Raw genomic sequence first — 24,856 nt, 5'->3', positions numbered from 1 at the left:
CAGCGGATGAGGAGGGGGCGCAAGTCTGAGGCCGGGCCCATAGGCTGGGTGGTGGGGGACGCAGAGGATGCAGTGAGTTGACAGGCAGAGACTGGCTTAGTCAACATGCACGGGCTTGGGTGGGATCACTGGCCGGGTGGGCGCAGCAGGTGCCCCTGCCAGTGGAGTAGAAGGCATCTGGTGCTGGGGCGGGTGGGTTTGGGGCAGGCAGGCAGGCAGGCAGGCAGCGTGCTCACTAGGGGCTGTGGTCCCGGTAGTTGTGGATGTTGACAGCAGCTGTGATGCCACAGATGATGAGTGGGATCCCTCCGGCGATCAGATAGAACCTGGACAGGAATGGGTTGGGGGTCAGAGAGATAGGGATCAAGGGAGAGGAGCCAGGTGCTCAGAACCCTTGCCCCAGGGTCTCTGTCCCATCTCCTTTCCCCTTTAAATCCTGTCAGAATTTTCCCCCCCCCAGGGATGCAAGGGCCCTACTGGGCAGGCTTGGTAGATCTCTAGGGGAGGTGGCCAAGACTGTTCTCAGAGACAGAGGCCAAACTGCTCTCTCCCACCTAAGTGCAGAAGTCAGAGGGTGCCACTCAGGTTCCCAGGATCCCTGCTCAGTGCCCTTCCCTGGGATTGTTGTAGTCACCTCCTTCCCGGGCCTGTCATGCCTCTAAAGCCTGATGGATGTACCCACTACGTGACCTTCAGCACCCTGGTGCAACCTAGTGCCTCGCCCCTCCTGTCTTTGGAGCATGGTTTCCCTGGACCTAGGACCCACCCTACACCCACCCAGAGAGAATCGATTTGGTGTCCACCCTCTGAGCCCTTTCCCACTGCAAAGCTGACATCTGGAAGCATGTACCGGAGCATGGGTCGGGGAGCAGATGGGGCAGAGTCCCCTTCCTGTGGAGGGGGTGCCCTCCAGGTGAGCTCCTTGTGGAGGACGCGGGCCTTCACACCCATCCAGAGCAGTGTGGACAGTGAAGAGTAGTGCAGGGTGATGCCCACCTGGGGGATCAAGGTGCTGAGGCTGGGACTGCTACCAGACCGGGGGGACTGGGCTGCTACCGCTGACGCCAGGCCAGAGCCTCAGCCCCGCAGGGTGCTCCCCTCCCCCCATAGTCCCAGGCCCCAACTCCACCCAGATCCTTCCGTCCCCAGGTTGTGTCCCTGCTATTGACCTCTCTACTTCCACCCCAGTTTTTCCCCAACTCTGGTCACTCTCCATGACCTTATTATTGCTCTCTGGTTTGTCCTCAACCTCTCTTCCATTGCAGGTCCCCACTTTGAAGTCCCACCTCCTAGTCTCTCTGCTTCTTACCACCTTCTACTCTCACGCTTCCTTCCCCCTACAAGTAAGACTGGACATAGAACAAAGGAGCTGGGGCCTGTTAGCGTGAGCCCCTTTTTCCTTCCCCTGCACCTCCCTACTGCTTAGGCTGCCATCACTAATCTTGGAGTTCCCCCAACCACCACTCCAGCCCCCTCTCCTCTTACCGCCTGGCAGACCATCTGGTAGTTGGTGAGTGTGATGCCTCCTGCAAAAACGGCGGAGGTCATGGCCATGTGGAAGCACAGGTTCAGCAGCATGTGCCAGCCCTTCCGGGACACGTGGATGGAGCTGCCCCAGAAACAGTAATTAATGGGCCACCCAGCCCAAGGTCAGGCTCATGGGGTCTCAAGGCCATTGGGAGGGCCAAAGAGGAGGTGCAGATATTTGTGTGCATGCATGTGTGTGAATGTGATAGGGGCCCCAGGGCAGGAAGGCCTTAACCCACAAAACGTGCTGTCCAGCCCCAGAACCTTCAAATAAAATGCTGGGCAAGAGCCTGGGAAAGTGACGTGGCCATCTGGGAAAGGGACACCTGCCAGTACTTAGTGAGACCATCCCTGCCCAGCCTTCCCACCACACCCTCCCTTCCTGCAAGAGCTCTCACCTGTGGTTGAGGATGTAGGTGATGATGGTGGAGAAGAGGCAGAGCAGCAGCAGGGCTGTGCAGGGGTACACGACCGGATGTAGTCCTGCGCCCGAGCCCCCCACCTCCCTGGGAAAGGCACTCAGCTCCTGGAAAGAGTAGGAAAGAAGAAGTGTGTACTAGGAAGACAGGAGTAGAGGCCGTCCCATGGAGTCCTGCCAGGGCCAGTCCCCCAGGACAGTTTTCCTCTTTCCAAGCCCACTCGGCTTTGGTCCTCAGCTTAGTCCATCTGGGCAGGCAAAGATGTTAAGTGCCAGGCCTCCACTCTTAGAAGGTTGTCCTATGTAGCATTAACAATTTCCTGCCTACCTTTCAGGGGACTTTTCAAAGGGGGAAGTCTGTGTCTCTAATACCGCTGCATGCCTGCTCTGGATCTGGGAAAGTGGGGTGTAAATGTGGTGAGGGAGGGGGGGCTGGATAGGGGTGAGTGAGGAGCATGGCCAGAAAGGAGAGCTGTTGACAGATTTTTTTTCCACTTTAATCTGGATCTCAGGGAGTTCAGGCTCGGTAGTTCTAGCTCCTGCTCTCATTTCAGGAGACGAAGCAGACCCTCCCTGTCTCCTGAAAGGTGGGAAGTGTGGGGGAGATCCGAGGGACATTTCCCCGAGTCCTCAGGTGACCAGAGAACCTGCCCCCTACCCCCAGCATCCATCTCACCACCCAACGCTACTACACTCACCATGAGCACGGCCACATTGCCCAGGTGCTGGCAGTGCAGAGAGCTGACATTGGGGTGGCTGGAGCGGAGCTGGCAGCCTTCGGAACTCCAGCCCCCAGCCCCGCCTGGCCCCTCCTGGCTCCACCAAGCTGCCACAGGTTCGGCCCCCTCAGCCCAGTGCCGCAGTGAAATGGCCACTGGCTCCGTCAGGTTTCCCACGCCACAGCCACCTATGGAGGAAGGAGAGTCCACACAGGCACGCACAAGGCCACGGGAGGCTGGCCCAGTGGAACTGAGCAGCCCCCGAGCCGGGGTGGGAGAGCCGGGGTGGGAGACCCATATGCTGGGTGTGCCCTGGGCTTGGTGGATAGAGTTGACTGCCAATGCTGGCCTGCCCTCCACATCCTCAGTCTAACTGAGGAGACACTGGGGTGAATCAGAATGAAAGCACTGGGAGGTGGGCCACTCTAAGTGCCGAAAGAGCGGTGGTGACATGCCCTAAAAGAGAGGACTCCAGGGCTGGGGTCAGGGACGAGAAGGTAGAAGGTAACACTGAGGGGGCAGAAGCCTAGGTGAGGAGAGGACTCGGGAGGGCGTCCCTGGGAGGCAGAGGTGGGATAGAGGGAGGTCTGGGTGGGCCAACGGTTTGTATGTATAGCCCTTTTGAAATCTGACAAATCTTGCATATAAAATCCAGTGTCTTCCTGAACTTTTTTCCAATAAGCCCTTTCTTTACGGGATGTCCGGGTCCCCTATCCTCCTTGGAAAAGGTGAGGGCCACCATCCTCTGCCACCTCTGCCAGGATGTTAGGGGGTGCTGCAGGTGAGGGAAGAGCAGGATGAAGGGGCACAGGGCAGACACTTAGGAGGGGCCCCACGTGGTACCTGGAGTTCAGCCCCTTACTTGTTCCTGCGAAGATGACAGGGGTGGCCACGCCACGCCTCTTGCCAGGTCCCACAGCTCCAGGGCGTGAGTTGTTGCCATGGCTGCGGAAGAGGCGGCCGTTTCGGAAGACGAGCAGTTGCAGGGTGCAGTCTGGGGGGGCTGGGGGAGCCAGGGCAGCCGGGAGGGATGAGAACAGACTGGGCGGCAGCTGGATGGAGGCCAGGGCCACGCTGTTCTGGGGTGCGGGGGAGGACACAGGAATTCCTCAGAGAATTCCTCAGACACCCGGATTCCCTGGGACTCTGATGTTCCCCAGCCCTCCCTCCCACCTTCCCACCTCCATTTCTGGGTCCTGCCTCCTCTCATATCATCTGCCTCCGCCAGGCTCCTGCATCTCAGCATCTCCCCTGAGTGTCCTCCCTGCCCCGGTGCCCACCTTGATGTGGAAGGATGACAGAGAAATGTTGGGTCGCCCAGTGGTGCAGCGGAAGCGCAGCTGCTGATCAGCCAGGGCCTCCGGCTCAGGAGAGGGGCTCTGGCCGAGGCCTGTGGGCCTCGCGCTGGGCGCACCTGCCTCCCTCCTCTGGAAGGCTGTGCAGGTCAGGCCCACGTAGCTGTTTGGCTTGATGAGGTAGGCCTCCAATGCCACGTTCCTGGAGTTCTAGGGATAGGGAACTTGTCACCCGACCCTTGGAGATAGGCGGCTCCCTTCTGGCCTTCTCTTTCCTGATACTTCACGGTCCCTCTCTGCAGATCTGGTCAGGCTGGGCCCCTGCAGCCTTTACTCCTCACTGTCTCCTCCAGGCGTGGCTGGTCTGAGGTCTGCCATGGAGTCTCCCCAGTCTCTGGCCATGGTGCCTCCTCCCTCCTAAGGCTCTTCCTCCCACTCATTCATGCCTACCTTGTATCTTGCTCCCCACTTAACATGGACTAGTTCTGCTTCCCCAGCTAAGCTGCAGAGCAGGGTCCATGCCTAACCTCCCGTGTAGCCCGAAGGGACCAGCACAATACCTTGCATGTAGAAGGTGCTCTGTCATGTTGTTAATTGGTTCGCGACCCACCAGGGGGAACAGAAGTGTCCATTACCCCACACTCCATGATGTCATCACAGTGTTACCCGGTACAGTGTGGTTCCCCACCATAACGCCTGCCGAACTTCTCCAGGGTAGCTGGCCTCCCTCTCTTTGTACTTCCCCTGACCATTCAGGATCTGATTCCACTGCACCGGGAATCTAGTCAAGTCAGGTGTTCGTGGCAGGTGCACAGCTGAAGGACCTGCTGCCTGAGACTGACATGCTTCCCTTCTGGACGACTCTAAGTCCCCTCCCAGTGCCAGGCCCCCTGAGGAGCTCCCTCCCAGCTGACCCACATTACCACAGAGATGTGCTGGGCGTGGGGGCTCAAGGCGGCGCCCCCAATGCGTTCCAGGGCACCCACAATGCCGCTGCAGGCCTTGTCCTCGCGCTGGGCCAGCCACAGCAGGTGCTCGTCGACCAGCATCAGGTTGCTGGCCATGTCCACCATCACCTCCACCAGCTGGGGGGGCGGGCGGGGAGTCACTGAGGCACCAGTGGGGTTTGGGGCCCTGGGGCTGGGGTGTGAAAGGCTTGAGCAAATGGGGAGCAGTAGGCTTCCAAGGGCCCCAGAGGCCCGGTTGAATCTCACCTCTTTGATCTGGTCGACGTAACCCAAGAATTTCTGGATCATCTGAGCCACGTAGACTATGTCCATCATGTCCGAGAAGCTGGCAGCCTCGGCCGTGTACACGCGCAGCTGGTGCGCCAGGGTCAGCGCGTTGGAGGCATTGATGGGCATCTAGGAGTGTTAGGGAAAGATGGGGGACGGTCCAATCTTTCTCCTTCTTCCCCAGAACTGCCCCTAGTGGCCCCTCCTCTGTGCTAATGCTTAGGGCGCAGGGCCTGGGGAGAGGGGTCTAGTCCACCAGCTGAATCTAATCAAGACAGGAGGCATGTAGCCCTCACCAGCATGGCTCAGTTGGTTGGGTGTCAGTGCAAAGCAAAAGGTGGCTGGTTTGATTCCCAGTCAGGGGACTGGGAATGATGCCTGGGTTGTGGGTTTGGTCTCTGGTTGGGGTGCATGCAAGAAGCAACTGATTGATGCTTCTCTCTTGTGTCAATGTTTCTGTCCCTCTTTTTCTCCCTCCCGTCCGTCTCCTTTCTCTAAAAATAAATAAAATCATAAAAAAACAAAAAGGAGGCACTTGTAAGGAGTGAGCTCATTACAACCCAAGGCAACGTACTCCTAGTACCACTGGCCCAAGGTAATGGGATGGCTCGTGTGTCCTTGTTTTCCCCTTGAGACTGTCCTTGCTGTGTTAGGAGATCAAGATGCTTGGGGTGGCCAGCACTTTCTGAGTGTGGCCTTGAGGGTATGAATCCATTGGAAGGACAGCCTGAGAAGATCAAGAGCTCCTTGAGGTGCATGCCCAAGGAGCAGTGGGGCAGTTGTGAGGCTTCTCCCCATCCCATCCCCGGCACAGAGCTGACGGGGCACCCCCACCCCTGTTCTGGCCTCACCAGCACGAAGGTGTAGAGCACCCGGGTAATGTCGTTGGTGTACAGACAGTGGGAGTAGTCCCCCGGCTCCCAGCGGCCAGCTCGGTCACACCGGCGGGAGGCCCGGGTGCCAGGGGCACCCCCGCTCAGGGGCACTGAGGTGAAGGGATACTGCAGGCAGGATTGATAGGCTGTGATGCCAGCCAGAGTTCGAGGCCACCTGGGGGCAGAGGCAGGAGTTGCTGATGACCCAGGTCCCTCAAGGAAAGGGCCCCTCCCCTGTGCTTGAAACTGGAATGTCAGTGCCCTTGTGGGAATGATCCAGAAGCGGGGCTTGGGGCTGGCCTTCAAGGGGTTCCCAAACTCCACCTTCTTCCTAACTGTATTCGTACCGCTAATGCCGTCATTGGTGCGACGGGGGCTAGACTCAAAATCCCAAGTTCAAGTCACTTATCCTTTCTGGGTCTCAGTGTTCTCAGCAGTACGGTGGGGAGAACCATACCTCTTTCCTAACTGAGAGGGCCATTAGGGTATTAAACGTGTTTTCCTGTGGGAGAGCTTTGTAAACTATCAATGTAAGGAATCAAATAAAAACCTTTCACATCTCAGAAGGCATAATCTCAGGGCTGACACAGAAGCAAGTGTTCTGTCCATTTTGGAGTTGGGGGGGGTACCCTGGTCACCTGTGGGCTCAGATGCAGGAGCTGGGGGTGGGGTGGGGCGCTGGGGCAGCAGGGCACACCGCACCTGAAGTCCCCGCGGTTGTTGGCGACCCTCTCAGCGGGGCAGTAGGAGGCGGAGGTCTCAAGCACCACGATCTCCACCTTCTTGCTGGCGTTGCCCTGGACCGTGGACACGGAGCACTCCCACTCGCCTGAGGCCCCCACACCGATGTGAGACAGGGTCAGCTCACTGCAGGTGGGCGGGCAGGGCTGGCTTGGCAAGGCACTTGGGGGCCACGCCACCCCCCAAGCCACCCACAGGTGCCCTGCCCCGGGTGTGTAGGATGAGCTTAGGTTCTTTACTCTTTAATTGAGTGAGGGATACAAGTACGTACTCCTTTAATTGTGATTGGCCTTGAGGTAGTGTTTTTCTGAGGTTCCATTTCCCCATCTTTGTCATGGAGATAATACCTCCCTTACAAGTCTATTGGAGAGATTAAGTCTGATAACTCAGGTGAGTATACTTTGTAAAAGCTCTAAAGAAATGTCAAGTATAATCTTTTCTTCTGTCAGGCATCTAATTTATGTCCCTTAGCTAGACCACTGGTTTAGTCCTGGATTTTTATAGACACGCTTGTGCACACCCTTACACAGATGGCACACTCCCAGGAATGTGAATGGGCACAGCCCGTTTGGGGGCTGGGAAATGGGTGCTGTGGCCACCCTCTGCCCTGGCTGAGAAGGGGCAGTGGGGACTGTACCTGGTGATGAAGGTGCAGTCGTGGATGAGGCTCTCGGCCAGGAGGATGCCTGCCTGCTCGTCGCCCTCCACGGGGGCCCGGTTGTGGTACCAGCGGATGCGGGTGTCGTTGCCCAGGTAGCTGGCGGAGCACTGGAAGGGCAGGCGGTCACCCTGGAACACCACTTGGCGTAGGGATGGGATGAGGTGGTGCGTGTGTAGCTCCAGGGCCCCCTCTGTGGGAGAAGACAGGAGCCAAACGGCCTGAGTGTGCGGGTGTGTGTGCCTGCGCCAATGCAGGAGTGTCCAGAAGGGCAGGGCCAGGCCTCTGCTGTCTGGGGCCGCAGGAAGGAAAAGGGCGCAGGACAATGTGCCAGCGACAGGAGCACAGGAGAGGAGCAGGAAGATCTTGGACAAATAAGTAAAGGTTGCGCTTTCCACAGCATACTTGTCAACCCAGATGGAAACATAAAGCAGTGGCCCCAGAGAAAGTTTAGACGGTGGTGGAAGATGACCCACAGCAGGGTCTGAGGGAAAGGATACCCAGAGAGCTGCCTACCACCCAGGATACCTCAGGCAGGGGGAACCTTGAGCCAGCCAGGCCCTTCAGAAGGGAGTCTGGGGCCCAAGTGACAGGGAAGGTCCCTGGCAGGTGTGCAGGGTGAGGATTTGCTCACCGCAGCGCAGCTGGGCCTCCTGGAGGCCACCCAGGGCCCGGGCGTGTAGGGCACTGGGGTAGGCACAGAGCGTGCGCTCCGACAGCTGCAGCGAGTGATTCCGGGCCCAGGACGTCAGCCAGCGCAGGTGGCAGTCACAAGTCAGGAACTCGGTGCCGAAGTCCCTGCAGAGGGCGGGTAGAAGGGTCATGGAGTGGAACCGAGGAGTGTGGGCTCACGGAGTGGGGTGGAGCCCCAGGAAGGCACTGAGGCTGGAGGGGCAAACTTGGGTTTGTGTGCAGCAGCCTAACATGGGAAGGCATATATGGTGGAGTTTCAGCCATTGGCTGTCCTGCCTACTCATAAGGTGGCCACTGGCCACAATGTCTAGGTGTCTCCCTCCTGGGCAGAGGAGCAAAGCAGGGGTCTTATTTCTTGGGCTGGGGAAAGATACTCACACAAGCTTAAGGGCTGGCAGCTCATCAAAGACCCCAGGTTGCAGACTGGAGAAGATGTTTCCAGATATGTTTCTGCAGGGGGCAGGCAACAGTAAGACAGATCTTAGGGTCTCCTGGCACCAGAGGGGGGAGGGGGAGGGAAGAGCATGCAGAGACCTGGAAGCGTCTGGGGCTGCCTTCTTGCTCCCAAACCCTCTTTTGGGGTGAGCCTTCCCTCTCCCCTCTCCCTTCACTCACAGTCGGAGAAGCTTAGGGAGGCCCTGGAAGGTCTCGGAGGTGAGACAGCCAATCCGGTTGTTGGAGAGATCTCTGGAAAGGCACACACACACAACCATAGCAAGTTGGCCACATGGTACCACACAGATCAGCTTGTGAGGCAGACACAAGTGTGGCTGGGGCTTGTGTGGGAAGCGGAGTGAAAAAGGAGATGGGGTTGGGACGTGAAGTTTCTGCCCCCAGACAATATGCTGTGTGGGGAGGGGGCAGCTATGGATGGCGAGAAGAAGGGACCGTGGGAGCGAGTAGGAGGGGTGGCTGCTCATTGAATCCATGGGACCTTCTCCTGGGATAAGGGGAGGGCTGGGAGGTTTGGGGGGCAGGACATGCCACTCACAAGCGCCTCAGCTCCCCCAGGCCCAGGAAGGCACCAGGCTGCACCGTGCTGATGACATTGTTCCTCAGGTCCCTGTGGAGGAAAGTGGGGAGGCCTCACATATCTCCTGTTCTGGGGGCTGCACGCCCCCCTGGGGCCCGGAGGCCTTGCTGTCACCAGAAGTGTTGGGACCCAATGCTTCTCCCTTTAGAAATCCCGGCTCCCTTTAGTACTGGCTGGGAAGTTGGGTGAAGGGCCCGTCAGACAGGTTTCAGCCTCCCTGCCTGACCCAAGGGGCACTAGATGCCAAGAGATGGGAAGAAAGGGCCTCAGGTGAGCACTGGACTCACAGTCAGGAGGTGTTGGTTCCACCTCTGAGCTGCCCCGAGTATCTCACAGGGTGGATATGAGAATCATTTCAAAATGGGTGTTATAGTTTTTTGTAAATTGCTCTACAAATGTAAAGTCTTCTTCAGCCTGGCTGTTGAGAGGTATTTTTACGGCTTTCCTGCGAATCTCTCCATTCACCAGGTGAGGAACTAGGGCCCGCAGTGGGCTGATGACCGCATGGTGCTGCTGACCTAGTCTCAGGGTCTGGACTCCAGGGCAGGGCTGTAAGTCACCTGGCAGGGCCCTCAGGACAGAGGTTTGCGCTCACAGTCCTGTGCCTGCCTCCCCCCAGGGTCCCTTAGGAGCCCACAGTGCTGAGAGAAGGTGGCAAGGAAAGTGCTACTCAGGGCTGAGCTCCAGCAGGTCACAGATAGGACAGAAGATGGTGAAGTCCCCTGTTACCCGCCCCCCTCCACTCACCCCCACCCCAGCTCAGACTGAGAAGGGGGTCTTGGCTCTCCCTGCCAAAGCCTCAGGGGAATCTCTGGATTGTGGGCAGGAAGGGGTTAAGGGAGCCAGCTCCCTGCTGAAAGGAGAGGAAATGGGTGTCCAGGATGGGGAGGTGCCGTCCCACCAGGGGGCCTGTTTTCGCACTGACAGTCCCAGTTGGGGACGTAAACAGAGAGGGGGAGAGAGAGAGAGAGAGAGAGAGAGAGAGAGAGAAATACCCTGCTCAGCCCTGCCCACGGCCAGGGGTCCTCATACCTCAGCTCCTTCTCATACTGAGGACTCTGCCGGCCTCCATAACCCTGAGTCCCCTTGGGAAAGGGAAAGCCACCAGAAGGGGCCAGCTTCCTCGAGGGGTGACTTCCATACCCAAGTGTGCTGGGCGGTGCCCCAGTGCTGGGCACAGGCCAGGAATGTGTAAGCCTGCAGACCCCAGCACACTCCGGCAGAGTAGAGACTGTAGAGGACTGGATAAGTGCCCCGCCTGGCCAGGGCTGCCCTTCCTGCCTGTCACCCCCCTTTTGCTGCCCAGACGCCCCCCTCACAGTTCCCCTCCCCTGTGTGGTGCTGTTCCAGCATGTGCCCCCTGGCCCCTGTTGGGGTCTGGCCATTCTCAGGACTCTGTATCCCACCCCCATGCGGGGGACAGGCAGAGGGAAACACATTCCTCATTGTGTCACTTCCCTTCATGGGCTGCCAAGGGGCCGAGGCTGCAGCCCCCCGCCCCTTCCCTCCAGCTCGCTTGTGTTTATTCTCATTTCCTCCTTGGCCCTCCTCGAGAACCCCCACCCGCCTGCCCCACTGATGCTACGCAGATGGGAGCAAGGCGGCCCGCTCCCTTGCCCAGCGCCTTCCTGCCCTGTATTTCCTGCAGCCTAGCCATGCCAGGGCCCACTGAAAGGGGAGCTTCCACCAAGTGCTGGCACGCCTTCCCCCTTGCCTCACACCCACAGAGTGGCTTCCTGGGTGACCAAGACGGCACCTCAGTTGCCCTTGGGATTTGGCCCCCTCGCCCAGACCAGCCAGTCCTGGGTCCTTTCCTGAAGGGCACAGGCCAGGGGCTGCTTCTCACTGGGCTGAGCTCTGACAGGCCAGTGGGGTTGGGCCCACACACAGCAACTGACTCCTGGTCTCTGGTCCCTAAACAGCTCTGGGGCGGTGCCCTCGGCAGCAAGAGGGTAGCTATGACAGAACGTTTTTTAGAAACTATGAGGCCCCTATAGGTTGGTGGTTCTCTGCACCTTTTTTGCTTAGCACACATCCTTTTGAAAATCTGATGATGGCTATGCTATGGCCTCCCACTGCCCTCCCCGCGCACCCCCTCCCGCCAGTGCATACATCCAACATTGTGCATGTAATTTCAGGGGCTCGTGGAACCCACGTTTGAACCCTTGTTCTGCACTGTCTAATCAGACCCCTTCATTTCCTGGGTGAGGTCATGAGGATGCACAGATGTTTCTGTGATGTGGGATCTCCCTCCCCTCTCTGCTTCTGCAGCGCTGTGATCTTGGAACATGGAGAAGGTGAGCACATGGATGAAGCCTCCCCCAAACTGTACCCCTTGCCCAGCTCAGACCAGGCTCCCTTGACTCAGCACACCCTTCTCCCTGTATCTGTGTTGATATGGAGGAGAAGGAACCCCCATGACAGAAGTCGGGGGAGGGGAGACTTCTGGGAGCAAATCATACCCTACTCCCTTCTTGAGGAAACAGCTCAGGAAGCTGCGTGTGTAAGAGTGTGTGTGTGAACACAAGTAACAAAACAGCAGATTGATAAGTTGGACTTAATAAAAAAGTTAAACCTTTTGATTTTTAAAGGACACCATTAAGAAAGATGACCCATGGAATGAGAAAAAAATTTCCATAATCATATGCCTGATAAGGGACTTTTATCCAGAATTTATAAAGAACTCTTACAGGTCAGTTATAAAAAGACAAATAACCCAGCTGAAAAAATAGACAAAGGATTTACATAGACATTTCTTCAGAGGATATAAAATAAAAATGATCAATTAATGCATGAAAAGATGCTTAGCAGAATTAGTCATTACGGAAATGCAATCAAAACCACAATGAGATTCTGTTACCATAGACAGTCATTCAGAGTGCCGAGGAGTCTCCCCCATTGGCCAAATGGCACAGGGACGGTTCTTACATTGAGCGTGTCAAAAGAAAGATGAACGGACAGGGCCCAAGCACTCCAAAAGCTAGAAAGATGATGGGGGAGGAGCCGAGTACACTGAAAGCTAGAAAGGTGAACATACAGGGCCCCTTGTGCCCAAAGCTAGCAAGATAATTGAATAGAAAAAAAAAAAAAACAAAACCCTCCCCTCCCTATCCCTATAAGAACTGCGGGCTTGAGCAGGAAGGGTTTGATGTAGCCTTTGAGATGGAACTCCACCATTCTCCTAAGTAACATCACCTGAATAAATCTCTTTCCTTTTTTACCAGCACCTGTCTTAAGAGTTTGGCTTTCATTGTGGTGGGCAGCCAAACCTGCATTTTCAATTACAATTTTGGGTGACCCAGATGGGACAGTGTGGACCTCAGGAAGTCCAACAGGGCCCGGGTTGGGGTCCCAGCTGCCTGTGGCAGGCTCATTCCAGGGGCAGACTGTGAGGACTTCTCAGCAGCTGTGGAGAGCTTTTCTCAGGGAACTTCCCTGCACTTCTCAAGGCATCAGCTGTCTGAAACACTTGGCTGGTGAAAGAAAACAAGTTTTGGGGGGAGCAGATGGAATTCAAGACTGGGTAAGTTGAACCAGCATGCACACTGGAGGTCCTCTATCCCTGCTGCTTGGGCTTTGTGCCACTCGGGTCTGGTTAGGACCATTTGTGGGACTGGTTGGTAGACTACTCCTGTCGTTTGGGCTTTGTGCCACCTGGGCTTTGTGCCACCTGGGCTTCGTGCCATTTGGGTCTGGTCAGGACTACTTGTGGTATCAGTTGGCAGGAAATAAGATGCTAGGATTTGCTTGTGAGTGTTCATTTGGACAAATGGAATTATGGATCCAAGTTTGGTTCATATGTTCCTGCTTTGTCTGGGTCTTTCTATGGTTATGGTTTTGGGTTTGTACTTTTGTGCCATCCGCGTTCTGTTTCGACTCCTGAAGGGAGTCCAATTTTTAACAGATTGGTCCACGTATAGCTATAATCCAATGACAAAGAGGGAATTGGCTTTCTATTGTAACACTGCTTGCCCTATGTATACTTTATACCATGGGGGGAAATGGCCCCTAAATGGTTCCCTAGATTACTACACCATCATACAGTTAGAATTGCTGTGCTGACAGGGGAATGGGACAGACACCCTTATGTCCATACATTTATGTCTTTACACAATAAGGATTCAGAGAAGGGAACAAGCTAATCATGCCTGGAAGAGAACTGACTTCAAATCCCCTACCTGATAGTAAGACACAGGAAGAAAAGGAAAATGAAAAGATGAGTCTCTTTAATGCCCTGAACCCAGGGGACCGAGGATTAGCAGCAGAAAGATTTCTCCCACCACCACCCTTGCTGCTAGATACCCCTGAAATAGGGCCCAGAGGGGTAACAGCCCCACCTCTATATGATAAAGGAATGGTGTCCCCCTTGAAGATCCATCAGGGCACACAATTTGGCCAGGGAGCAACCCTATCCAGAGCAGGACAATTCCCTTTAAGGCAATACCCTATAGGAGGAATAAATCAGGAAGCCCAGTCCGCTGGCTACTATTGTGCCAGTACTCCATTTTCCACTTCAGAGTTACTGAATTGGAAGAATTCCAACCCCTCATATAGATCCTCAGAAAAGGGAAGATCTCATCACCTCCATTTCTGCCACTCACCATCCAAATGGGGCAGATGTACAGGCTGTCCTTCACATCCTGCTAATGGCAGGTGAAAGGTGGCTGGTTATGAATAAGGCTAATGACGAGGCTTATTGCCCCATCAAGAAAATCCCAGTGGGACCCCCAACCCAGCCAGAGCAATTCCCTTGACAGATCCCAACTGGGACCTGAATAGCGGGGATCTAGCCTTCCTAGAACACTACAAAAGGTGTATATTGGAAGGGCTTAAGAAAGGGGTGCCTAAGTAAAAGAGCCTGAATATGTTACAGGCCGTTCATCAAAAATCAAACAGAGATCCTTCTGAATTTTTAGAAAGGATCTATCAGGCCTATCGAAAGCACACTGATACTGTCCTGGCTGGTGTGGCTCAGCTGGTTGGGCATTGCCCTGAAAAGTAAAAAGTCACCGGTTCAGTTTCTACTCAGGGCACATGCCTGAGTTGAGGGTTTGGTCCCCAGTCTGATCAGGTACAGGAGGTGGCCAACTGATGTTTCTCTCTCACATCGACATTTCTCTTCCTCTCTTTTTCCCTCCCTTCCTCTCTCTCTAAAAATGAATAAATAAAATCTTTTTTTTTTTTTTAAAGAAAGAAAGTGCACTGATGCTGACCCACAGGCACCAGAAAATGTCTGGATGGTAAATATGACTTTTATTGGGAAAAGTGCCTTGGATATCAGAAGGAAGCTCCAGCGTTTAGACAGGGCATTGGGAATGAATCCCTCTCAGTTGATGGACATAACCTTTTAAGTTTATTATGCCTGGGAGATAAGGAAATTAAAGCAAGCCACATTTTCTTAGAAACAGTGCGGCAATACCAGAAGGAGAGGCGGGACCCAAAAAGAAAATGGAAAGACCCACTAGGTGCCAATCATTGTGCCTATTGTAAAGAGGAAGGCCATTGGAGAAAGGACTGCCTGGAATTAAAAAAAAAAAAAATCTAGAAACCCTCGCTGAGAACTGTTAGAAAGGAATGACAAATGAGGAGACCCAGGGGCTCCCCTAGATGATTCCCAACCCAATACTATTTCCCCACAGGAGCTTGGGGGTACAAATGACAGTGGGGAACAAGCTAATTGATTTCCTTGTAGATACGGCAGCTACATACTCAGTGCTAAATACAAAACTAACCAAGAAAGTTCGGCTATGGTGTTGGTTACTGGAGTCACCAGAGAATTACAAAAACAGGCATTCCTTCAGCCTCTAGAATGCCAGCTCGGTAATCAAAAACTTATGCGTAATTTTCCAATATGCCAGACTGCCCCATTCCATTGTTGGGCCAAGATCTACTTTGTAAATTGCATGCACAAATAACCTTTCCCCCTGAGAAGTAGCAACTGTATTTAGGAGTCCTGCTGGAACATGCCCTGCAGCTCCAGGTGCTCCTGACTTGCCCAGAAGGGCCCAGAGGTGAATTCTTCCCACCTGAGATCTATGAGCAGGTCGACTGAGCTGTTTGGGTTGATGGAACCCTGGGTCTCACTTTAAAAAGCCATCTGCAACACCACCTCTTAAAATATAAAGCAGTCTACCAGATTCTCTTGTTCAGCAGTGCCATCCTCTAGGAACTGCGTGTGTTGCCTTCTGAAGACAACAATCCTTTTCCCTCACATAAAGGCTTCCCTCCATTCTTGACACCCCCCTCTTCCTTTAGTAGACAGCAAGAACCTCTGGACCTGGGGATAGGTTAGACTACATCCCATGACAGCAGGAAGAAACTATAAAAGATGAGACCTCCATCCATTTACCCTTGTAAGATTACAAGGGTCCAGAGTTTTGAAGGGGGTAACTGTTACCCGTGGACAGTCATTCAGAGCACTGGGGAGTCTCCCCCATGGCTGAGGTAGCACAAGGGGAGGTAGAGTGGTGCCAAAAGCTAGAAAGATAAATGGACAAAGAGCCAAAAGCTAGAAAGACGAATGGAGAGGGCCTCAGTATGCAAGGTAGCTAGAGAGAAAAAATGACCTCCCTTCCCTATCCCTATAAGAGCTTAGAGCTTGAGCAGGAAGGAGAGATAGTCTTTGAGACAAGAGTCCATCATTCTCCCAGGTCACTGTACCTGAATAAACCTCTTCCATTTTGCACCAGAACTGGACTCAGGAGTCTGGCTTTCATTGCAGCAGGCAGCCGAACCTGAGTTTTTGGTTACAATCACTTCATATCCAATAAAAAAGACAGACAAGAGCAAGTGGTGATGAAGATGTGGAGAGACTGGAGCCCTTGTACATTATTGGCAGGAGTGTAAAACGGTGCAGCCACTTGGAAAAACAGTACCACAGTTAGAGTTAACATGTGACCCAACATTTCCACTTGTAGGTAGATATCCCTGGTAAGTGAACATACACCCAACAAAAACCTGTACAGGAATGTTCATAGTAGCATTATTCACAATTAGCCAAAAAGTGGAAAACCCCTAAATATCCATCAACTGATAAATGAATAAACAAAATGTGCTATAGTCATACAAAGAATATTATTCAGCCATAAAAAGGGATGAGGTACTGATACAAGCTATTATATGAACGAACCTTGAAAACATGATGCTAAGTAAAGAATCCAGTTACAAAAGCCCACATAACCCCATTTATCCGAAATGTCCAAGTCTATAGAGAAAACTATGGAGACAGAAAGAGATCAGTGGTTGCTCAGGGCTGGGAAATGGGGGGCGGAGGAATGGGGAGTGACTGCTAATGATTCAAGGTTTGAGGACGATGAAAATTTTCTAAAATTAGATTATGATGATGATTGCACAACTGTGTAAATATACTAAAACCATCAGATTGCACGCTTTAAATGGGCAAACTTTATGGTATGCAAATTGTATCTCATTAAAGCTGTCAAAAGAGAGTGTGAGTTTGTATAACAGTGTGCATGTGTATATTTGTGTGTGTGTACCACGTTGGGACAGGGTGGGGCGGCACAAAGTTGGCTCCGTCTGGCCCCTGCAGACCTCCCTGCTTGTGGGTTTCAAAACTAAATTATTGGTTCGGAGGCCGCAGAGCAGCTTTCCCTGGTTCTTCCAGGACTTCCAGGGTTCATTAGAAAGCAAGGGCTGGCTGAGAAGGGGGCCAAAACACCCCCGCAGGTATAGAGGTTGTCTGGGGAGAGGACAGGGAGAGCTTCTGGTGGCTGGGAGGAAATCCAAGATGGTCCTAGCCTCCCTCTCACCCCCAAGCCCTGGGCCCTCTCATCTCTGATATCATCCAACAGGTATTTATTGAGCACATACCCTGTGCCAGGCATTGGAGCTACAACAGCAAGCAAGAGGGCTGTCCTAAAACCCATCAGCCTCCCTTCCTGGCCTTCAGCTGTGCCAGAGCCTAGGGCAGGCATTCCTCCCCACTGTCCAGGGGGATTGAAAGGGGAGGGGGGACTGAGGCCCCTTGGCCCCGCCTACAGATTAATAGAAACCACCTGGCGGGTGAGCGGCACTCCACTCCCCAGGCCCCCACAAGCCCCCACTTGCCACCATTCCCATGACCATCTGCTTCTAATGAGTGCCCCATCCCCCTGCATACCAGACCCCCACCCCCACCCCAGGCTTATTAATCTCATTAGGCAATGACAAATCATCCTGGGCTGAGCCGCTCCCCGCCCAGGGCCCTTTCCTCCAGGCACACAGCCTCTGGGGGCGGTGTCCACATACATCCACTCCCTCCCTCCCAGGCCAGTCTTGCTCCCTCGGCCTCTTCTGGGGACTGTCTGCCCTGTGGCCCACTTGGTCCTGGGTAGGGGCTTCTCACTGTGACTGGGGCACCCTTGGAGAACTGGGAGGTCTTCTGGTGGCCTGCTCCTTGTTGAATGTGCGTGGATGGGGGATTTGGGGCAGAGATGTGAAGCCCCAGAGGAATGAGCCAGTCTTGGGTACTTTCAGCACATCCATTTCATCTACGTGCCTGCCTGCTCAAGGCTGGGGGACTCTGGACAAAGCCTACGCAATTAGGGGGCGTTGAGTATCTTGCAACTTGGAACTCTTTGGAGGAGAAGGAAACGGCCATTTACTGACTGAAAGCCCACACTGTCTGGGGCTCTCTTCCTAGCCGAACTCATCCATTCCCATGGCAACCTGCGTGGGGTCATACCTTGCCCCGTTTTCCAGGTGAGAAACCCGACCCTTAGGCAGGCACCCAAAAGGTAAATGGCAGAGGCAGGATTCAATCCCAGGCCTCTTTTTATTGCAGAGTAAAGCTCTGTGCCCCTGTGTAGCCTGCCCATGCCCACCCCAGAAGTCTTTCCTCTGGGCAACAAACAGGCTTGTCCATGGAGAGGGGTGATGGGATGCAGAGCAGAGGCCCTCACCCATGTCTGGGCCCTTCTGCACACTCCTTGGGCTGGCCACAAACTGCCTCTGCTGGATGCTATTTCAGGTTTTCTTGTCCATCCTGCCTGGCCGAAAAAGGTGTGTCCCCTGCATCCGCACCCTCACCCCCAGCCTCTCTGGAGCATGGGATCAACTCAGGCACATGCCCGCTCCTCGCCCTTTCTGTCCCCCCCCTCCATACACTCCCCCCACGCTTACCCTGGACCCCATCTCAGAGGTCAGAGGGGTGCTCAGCACAGGGAGGCAATGCCAGCATTTTCTAGAGCAGGCCAGACCGACCCCTTCAGTTATTAGACTAGGCCCCAACCCTCCCACAGGACTTGCTGCTGTGGACTGTGGGATGTTAAGCTGCTGTGGCTCAGCTGCCCAAGCCTGGACGTCTCAGCCCGTCAGCACAGAGAGATCAGTGTTTCCTGGCACCAACTGCACGCCCAGGCCATGGCGTCTCATTTGTCATGAATAGGCCCACAGTCTAGGGGTCATCTGGTCCACTGGTTCCCAACCCTGGATGAGCATGAGAATTGCCTGCATACCTTGTAAACAATTCCCAGGCCCCAGCATCTCTAGGAGCCAGGGCCCAGGATCTCTCCCACCTCTGGGATAGTGGGGTAGTGTGGTGATTAGTTTTAAGTGTCCCCAGGCCAGGCTACAGCACCAGGCAACTTAGTCAAACACTAATCTAGTGTTGTGTCTGCATTTTGTAGATGTGGTTAACATCTACAACCAGTTGACTTTAAATAAAGATTACCTTTGATAACATGGGTGGGCCTCATCCAATCAGTCAAAGGCCTTCATAGCAAAAACTGAGGTTCCCGTAGAAGAAATTCTGTCTCAAGACCACAGGGTCGACTGCTGCCTGACTTTTCAGCCTGCGGGTCTGCCCGGCAGATTTTGGATTTGCCAGCCCCCACATCATGGGAGCCATTGTCTTAAAATAAAGTTTTTTATAAAGAAATAAGCCCTGGCTGGTGTAGCTCAGTGGATTGAACGTGGGCTGCAAACCAAATGGTTGCCGGTTCAATTCCCAGTCAGGGCACATGCCTGGGTTGCGTGCCAGGTCCCCAGTGGAGGCCAGTGAGGGGCCATGTGAGAGGCAACCACACATTGATGTTTCTCTTCCTCTCTTCCTCCCTTCCCCTCCCTCTAAAAATAAATAAAACCTTTAAAAAAAGAAAGAAAGAATATTTCATCATATGTGATGTAAAGATACTCCCCCCTCCCCCTACAATTGACTCTATTTCTCTGGAGAATACTGACTGATATAGTAGTGATCAGCCAGGCTGGAGACCCTGGGTCCTCCAGCCCGTGCACTGCCTTTCTGTCCCTGGGAGGTGTGGGCACCTGCTGAGCACAGTGCCTCCCTCTGCTCAGAGGCCTCCCCTCCTTTGCAATGACCAGCCACATCACTTTGACCTTCAATCTTTCCTTTCACATGCAGTACCTGTGGATAGCACACACACACAGGGTCACAGACTTTTCAATCCACAGTGCACCATACGAATCACCCTGTCCCCGCTCCCCTTTTTACGGAGGCAGAGCCAGGCCCCAGCCTGGCATCCACTCCTGCAGCTCCCTGCCTCCATCTCGGACCACTTTCCAGGCACGTGGCCCTCTGCTGCCCAGACTCACTGGGCACACTCTGGACCCCAGGTCCTTGCTGATAGCTGCTCGCTCTACCCCCCAGAATCCTCCCAATGAGTCTGTCCCTTGAGGTCTCAGGCTGTCACCTTGTCAGCAAGGCCTTCCTTGACTTCACTAAATAAAATAGCAACCCCCTTCATTGCTTTCTACCCCCCTTACCCTGCTTGGCTTTTCTTTGTAGCACTTACTAGCTCCTGACAGATGATACATTTATTTGCTATTTTCTGGGTCCCGTCAGAGAGGGGAAGCTCCACGAGCGCAGGCACTTGTCTACTATGTTCACTCCCGATGCCTAGAACAGGGCTTTGGCACATAAATAAAGGAGACTCATGATATGTAAGTGAAAGTAAAATATGATAAACAAAGGGGGCTCAAAAACTTTCTCTAAAATGAATGGCTAGAATGCTCCCTCACAGAGAGCAGGGGCTCAAACTCAGGACCTTGAATTCCACTCGAGTGCTCTTTCTCATGCCCAGCACCCCCTCTGCCTCACGTGACTCAGGGTTCCGTCATTGTTCTTTGACTATTCTCCCGCCTTTCTGATTGCCTCCCACACTTTGCATGCATCTGCCGGGTGGCGACCAGTCACAGTGCTGGGGAGAGGGGTCCGGTTCAGTGTGTTGGCATGGATGGGAAGAAAAGGGCCATCTTTTTCATCTTCATCAGAAGATCTACCCTCATGAGATTGGAGGATGAGAAGTGGGCGGAGCCGGGCGGCTCTGACAGCTAAAGTGGGAGGGTGGAGGTGGGAAGATGTCAGTGAGAGCGTGAGGGCCTGCTCCTGCGAAGCAGATGGGGGAACATCTCTGGGCAGTGACTGGCCCTTGTGGGGCAAAGCAAAGAGCTGGCAAGGCAGCTGCGGTTTGTCTTCCTCCAGAAGATCCTAGAAGGAGAGTCTGGTTTCCTGCCACTCAGCCCTCTAAGAGGGAGCCTGGGCCGAGCACAGCAACTGGAGCTCTCCGAATGCTAACTGCTCTGGGAGGGTGAAACCTGCCGTTAGCTGGTTCCCAAGGAGACGTTTAAATAGCAGCTTGGTGGCCCTCTTCCTCCTTGCCTGGGTCTCCCTGTCTGGGAGCTGCAGAGCAGATGGTCAGAGGGACCTGGTCAGAGAGCTCTGTGCAGACACCAGAGCCAATATCCCAAGACCCCCTCAGGCCCCCAGTATGCCCCAGATCAGAAAACATGCTCTGCCTTCCCAACCCCACTAACCAAGCAGGCCATCAAGCTTTGCCCACGGAGTGGGATGGGCTGGGGAGTTTGGAGGAGAGGCATTCTCCTCCCCTGTGAAGTGGGTGTAATAGAGATAACCTCATAAGGCTGTTGTGGTTCCAGAGCTAAACTCCTTGTCATGTAGATACTGCCTCTCTCTTCCCCTTGAAGTCTCCAGCCTCACTGATCCTTCCTTTGGACTTCATGTGGAGCCCATCCCACCTAATTGCAACACATATGGCACTGTCTGGTCTCCAGTAGATGGTGATGTCTTTGACTTTGTGAGAGCAGGCTTCCGCCTATTCTCTGTATCCTCCATCACACTGACCCAAGCCTTTCAGGCAAAATGGAACTAGAGGGGGCAGGGACCCCGTTGGAGGACTTGGGAATGCCCAGTAGCGCAGAAGCAGAGATGGGAGAGAGGGGGGCTGGAGGAGGGGCAGATGGAAAGGTTCAGTCGCCAGAAAGAGCGGGAAGCCCAGGTCTTCTGTGGAGGAGACAGGACCCAAAGCTGTTACACAGCCTGTGGATCCTGGAGGACGCTGACTCAACACGGAATTGAGAGAGGGGCTGGTTCAATTCCCCCATTTGGCAGGTTAAGTGAGTTCTTTGGGCTAGCAGTGCCCTCCTGAGCCCACTGCCAGCCTGCCTGGGTCTGCAGGGCAGCTTGAAACAGGCAGCTCTATACCGGGAGGTGGGGGGTGGATTTCCACGTGATCAGTGTCCCCACCCTCAGCCCAGGGCTCTGGCCCCTGGGGGCTCTGTTTGTTGATTTGCTTTTAGGGAAGGAGGAAAGAGATCTCAGTCACACTAAATCCTCTCTCAGCCCTTTCTTTCTACTGGGCTCCCAGCTGGGAGGAGGCAGAAGCTTCTGGCCAACTAAAGGGCTCAGCCCTCATAGCTAATTGCTCATTAAAGAGCGTTAATGAACTTCCCGTAGTCCCATCCCTGCCTAGACCAGTATCCCCGATATCCTGAGGACATTCTCTCCTTCTCTCTGCTGTCACTGTGGAGGAGCTGGTCTCTCAGATGAACCCCTCGCTGCCTCTCACCCAATGGCCAAGTTCTGGGCAGGGTCCCAGTGGATCTGACTCTTGGCCAGCAGGCTCTGGTTTGTGGGGTCCCGTAGCAACCAGTGTTCCTCATCCTCCCAGGGCTGAGCTCTTGCCCATGACCTCCACCCCCACCTCCTCCCCACCTTGCCCCAGCACTTACAACTTCTCCAGCAGGGACAGTCCCAAGAAGGATCCGTTCCGGAGCCCAGTGATCTTGTTGTTGCTCAGGAGCCTGAAGGCAGAGGGAGAACACAGATAGGAGAACGTGCTTTTACAAGCTGGCAGGTGTCGATGGAGTGGGGAGCCAGTCTCACCATCGTAGCTGTGCTGCATTCTGTATGAATGGCGCTGCCTAAAGGTGTGCAAGGCAGCAGGCCCACCATCAGTTCCAGGAGACTATAGGGAGTGGCCCGCAAATGGTTCGGGAGGACTGCTCAACCCACTGAGCCCAAACCAGACACTTCACCTGCCCTGGGTGCCCCTGCAGCCCGGGTCTGACTTAGGGCTCTGTATGCAGCTGGGCAGCGTAGGTGTACAGTTGCAATGCTCCTTTTCACCTTGGAACCTCAGGGTCCAGCCCACGGCGCCCCTTTCCAGTTCTCTGCAGCTCCGTCTAGCTCAAGTCCTCAGCCCAACATCCTGAGGACGGTGGTGGAGAGAATGGCCTGGACTGGGTCAGGGCTCTGGCAGGTGGAACAGTAAGCCCAGCAGGGTGGAGGCAAATGGGAGGAGCTGCCTCTCCTTTGGGTCTTGGACACTTTCTCTGTGAGCTGAGGACCTCATTGGAAGGGGACATTCCCGGCCCTAAAAGGGCCCCAACTCAGGGGGCCTGAGTGCTTTCGCCTCCCTGAACCTGTATGCTGCCTTAACAGAAAACTGATAGGCCCCTGGGCTTCCCCCAGGCCTCAGCCCTTCTGCCCACTTGGAGCTCTGTTTATTTATTAGTTTGTATTTAGGGGAGGAGGAAAGAGGCCCGGAGCCAGCTGTCTGAACCCACTCGGCCCACCCACTCAGCCTTTCTCTGCCAGGCTCCCCGCTGGGAGGAGGCAGTTCCAGACCAGCCAAAGGGCTCATCCCTTGAGTTAATTGCTTATTCAAACACTTTAATGAGCCTCTCCACACAAACTCTTGCCTGCGCAGGGATGAGGCAAAGGGTTTCCCTCCTTTGCTCCTACTGGTGGACCTGGGAAGGCCAGAGGCACAGGCCTGGGGACTTCTGTTGAGTGGGCAGCTTCAGAGCTGGACCATATGGGAGAGGGCAGGGGCAGGGGACAGGCATGAGAGAGGAGCTGCCGAAGAGTTCTGCCCCAGAGCTCACTGGAGCTGTGTAGGTGAATATACCAAAGGTGTGAGAGGACCCCAGACATGGGACATTCCAGTTACTACGTGTTCAAGGGCTCGTGGAGGAGAGACAATGGCCAGGATGGAGGCAAGAGTAGAAGGGGCTTTCCGGGTCAATGGGAAGGGGTGGAGACCTCATCCCCTTCCTCCCTCCTCCCTGCTCCACACAGACCCTTCCTACCCTTCTTGTTCCTGCCTACGGCCCCTCCAACGATGGCATTTCCCAGTAGGGCCTGAAGGGTGACTGTGGAAGAGTTGAGGGGGAGAATGCTGGGTTTCCAAAGTGCTTCACACACACACATAATGTTATCGCGGTGTTTCCAAAAGCACGTCACACAAGTCACTACGTGAGCAATTAGAACTTTCATGTACCCCTTTATTCTCGTTTTAGGGATTAAGATAGTTTTATTTCACATTACACATGATGGTGGTAAATGATAGTCGTATCAGTTTCTAGTGCCTCTACTGGTCTCATTCAGGCCCTGGCGGAGCTGGGCTGGCCCCCTCGGCGGTGACTGGCTCTTGATGGTTTGACTTTTAAACCAAAGCCTGCCTCAGCCCTGGCAGGGTGGCTCAGTTGCTTAGAGCGTCATTCCGATGCGCCAAGGTTGTGGTTCAGTCCCTGGTCAGGGAACATCCAAGAGTCAATCAATGAACGCATACATGAGTGGAACAACAAATCAGTGTCTCTCTTTCTCTCCTCCATCTTCCTCTCCTTCTCTAAAATCAATTAAAAAAAAAAAAAAAGCCTGCCTCACCTCACCTCCAGCACATTCCCTCAGTACAACCCCAGAGAGTGAGCTTCAGAAGTTACATTAAAAGTTGTAGACGGCAAGAAGACCGCCCTCCCCAGTATCCTTAGGAATGTCAAGGAGGGGTCCTGAAGTGTCAGGGAGAAGGTGAGTTCTGGCTGGTGTGGCTCAGCGATTGTATGCTGGCCTGTGAACCAAAAGGTTGCTGGTTTGATTCCCTGTCAGGGCACATGCCCAGGTTTCAGGCCAGGTCCCTGGTTGGGGGCGCGTGAGAGGCAACCGATCAATGTTTCTCTCTCACGTTGCTGTTTCTCTCCCTCTCTTTCTCCCTCCCTTCCCTTCTCTCTAAAAATAAATTAAAATCTTTTAAAAAAAGATGAAAAAAAGTCATCCCTTTTAGCCTGCCCCCACCCCAAGGGGTCTCTCCCAGGTGTTGCCCCTGCCTGGGTTTATGGGGTGTGTGGTGGTGAAAGAGAATGGGGTGCTGAGGGGGCTGGTGGGCAAAGGGGAGAGAGGTGCAGGGTGTGGGAGACACAGGAACAGGGCTGCCAGATTATCACGGCCCCATGCATGAAGCAGGAGGCTTGAGGACAAATTTCTCAAACTTGGGTTGAGTATGGACCTGTTAAAGGGAGGGAAAAAGGTATCTTATTTCCTGAGAAAATGTGTGAGGATTCCAGTTTAAGGAACGTTGACTTTAGAAATGAAAATCTTATGCTATGAAAATGCCTTTGAATCAAAA

The 24,856-nt window shown here is 54.2% G+C and overlaps 1 protein-coding gene across 1 annotated transcript in view; it reads right to left on the bottom strand.

The window, feature by feature from the left end:
* Positions 1–24,856, bottom strand: part of ADGRA2 (adhesion G protein-coupled receptor A2) — a 37,053-nt gene that overhangs the window by 1,894 nt on the left and 10,303 nt on the right. Inside the window, exons 2-18 of the mRNA XM_053916531.2 lie at positions 22,182–22,253; positions 9,153–9,224; positions 8,777–8,848; positions 8,540–8,611; positions 8,103–8,266; positions 7,448–7,661; positions 6,772–6,936; positions 6,046–6,244; positions 5,174–5,323; positions 4,883–5,044; positions 3,945–4,169; positions 3,527–3,743; positions 2,644–2,852; positions 1,926–2,053; positions 1,486–1,609; positions 851–996; positions 237–326 (exon numbers count right to left, since the gene is read on the bottom strand). Of these exons, the coding sequence (XP_053772506.1) occupies positions 237–326; positions 851–996; positions 1,486–1,609; positions 1,926–2,053; positions 2,644–2,852; positions 3,527–3,743; positions 3,945–4,169; positions 4,883–5,044; positions 5,174–5,323; positions 6,046–6,244; positions 6,772–6,936; positions 7,448–7,661; positions 8,103–8,266; positions 8,540–8,611; positions 8,777–8,848; positions 9,153–9,224; positions 22,182–22,253 (2,481 nt within the window). The remainder of the gene's footprint in view (positions 1–236; positions 327–850; positions 997–1,485; positions 1,610–1,925; positions 2,054–2,643; positions 2,853–3,526; positions 3,744–3,944; positions 4,170–4,882; positions 5,045–5,173; positions 5,324–6,045; positions 6,245–6,771; positions 6,937–7,447; positions 7,662–8,102; positions 8,267–8,539; positions 8,612–8,776; positions 8,849–9,152; positions 9,225–22,181; positions 22,254–24,856) is intronic.

The sequence above is a fragment of the Desmodus rotundus genome, chromosome 13, assembly GCF_022682495.2.
Source record: "Desmodus rotundus isolate HL8 chromosome 13, HLdesRot8A.1, whole genome shotgun sequence".
In the NCBI taxonomy this organism is placed as follows: Eukaryota; Metazoa; Chordata; class Mammalia; order Chiroptera; family Phyllostomidae; genus Desmodus; species Desmodus rotundus.
The sequence above is the reverse complement of the archived record's forward strand: the minus strand, read 5'-3'. Positions and strand labels throughout refer to the sequence as shown.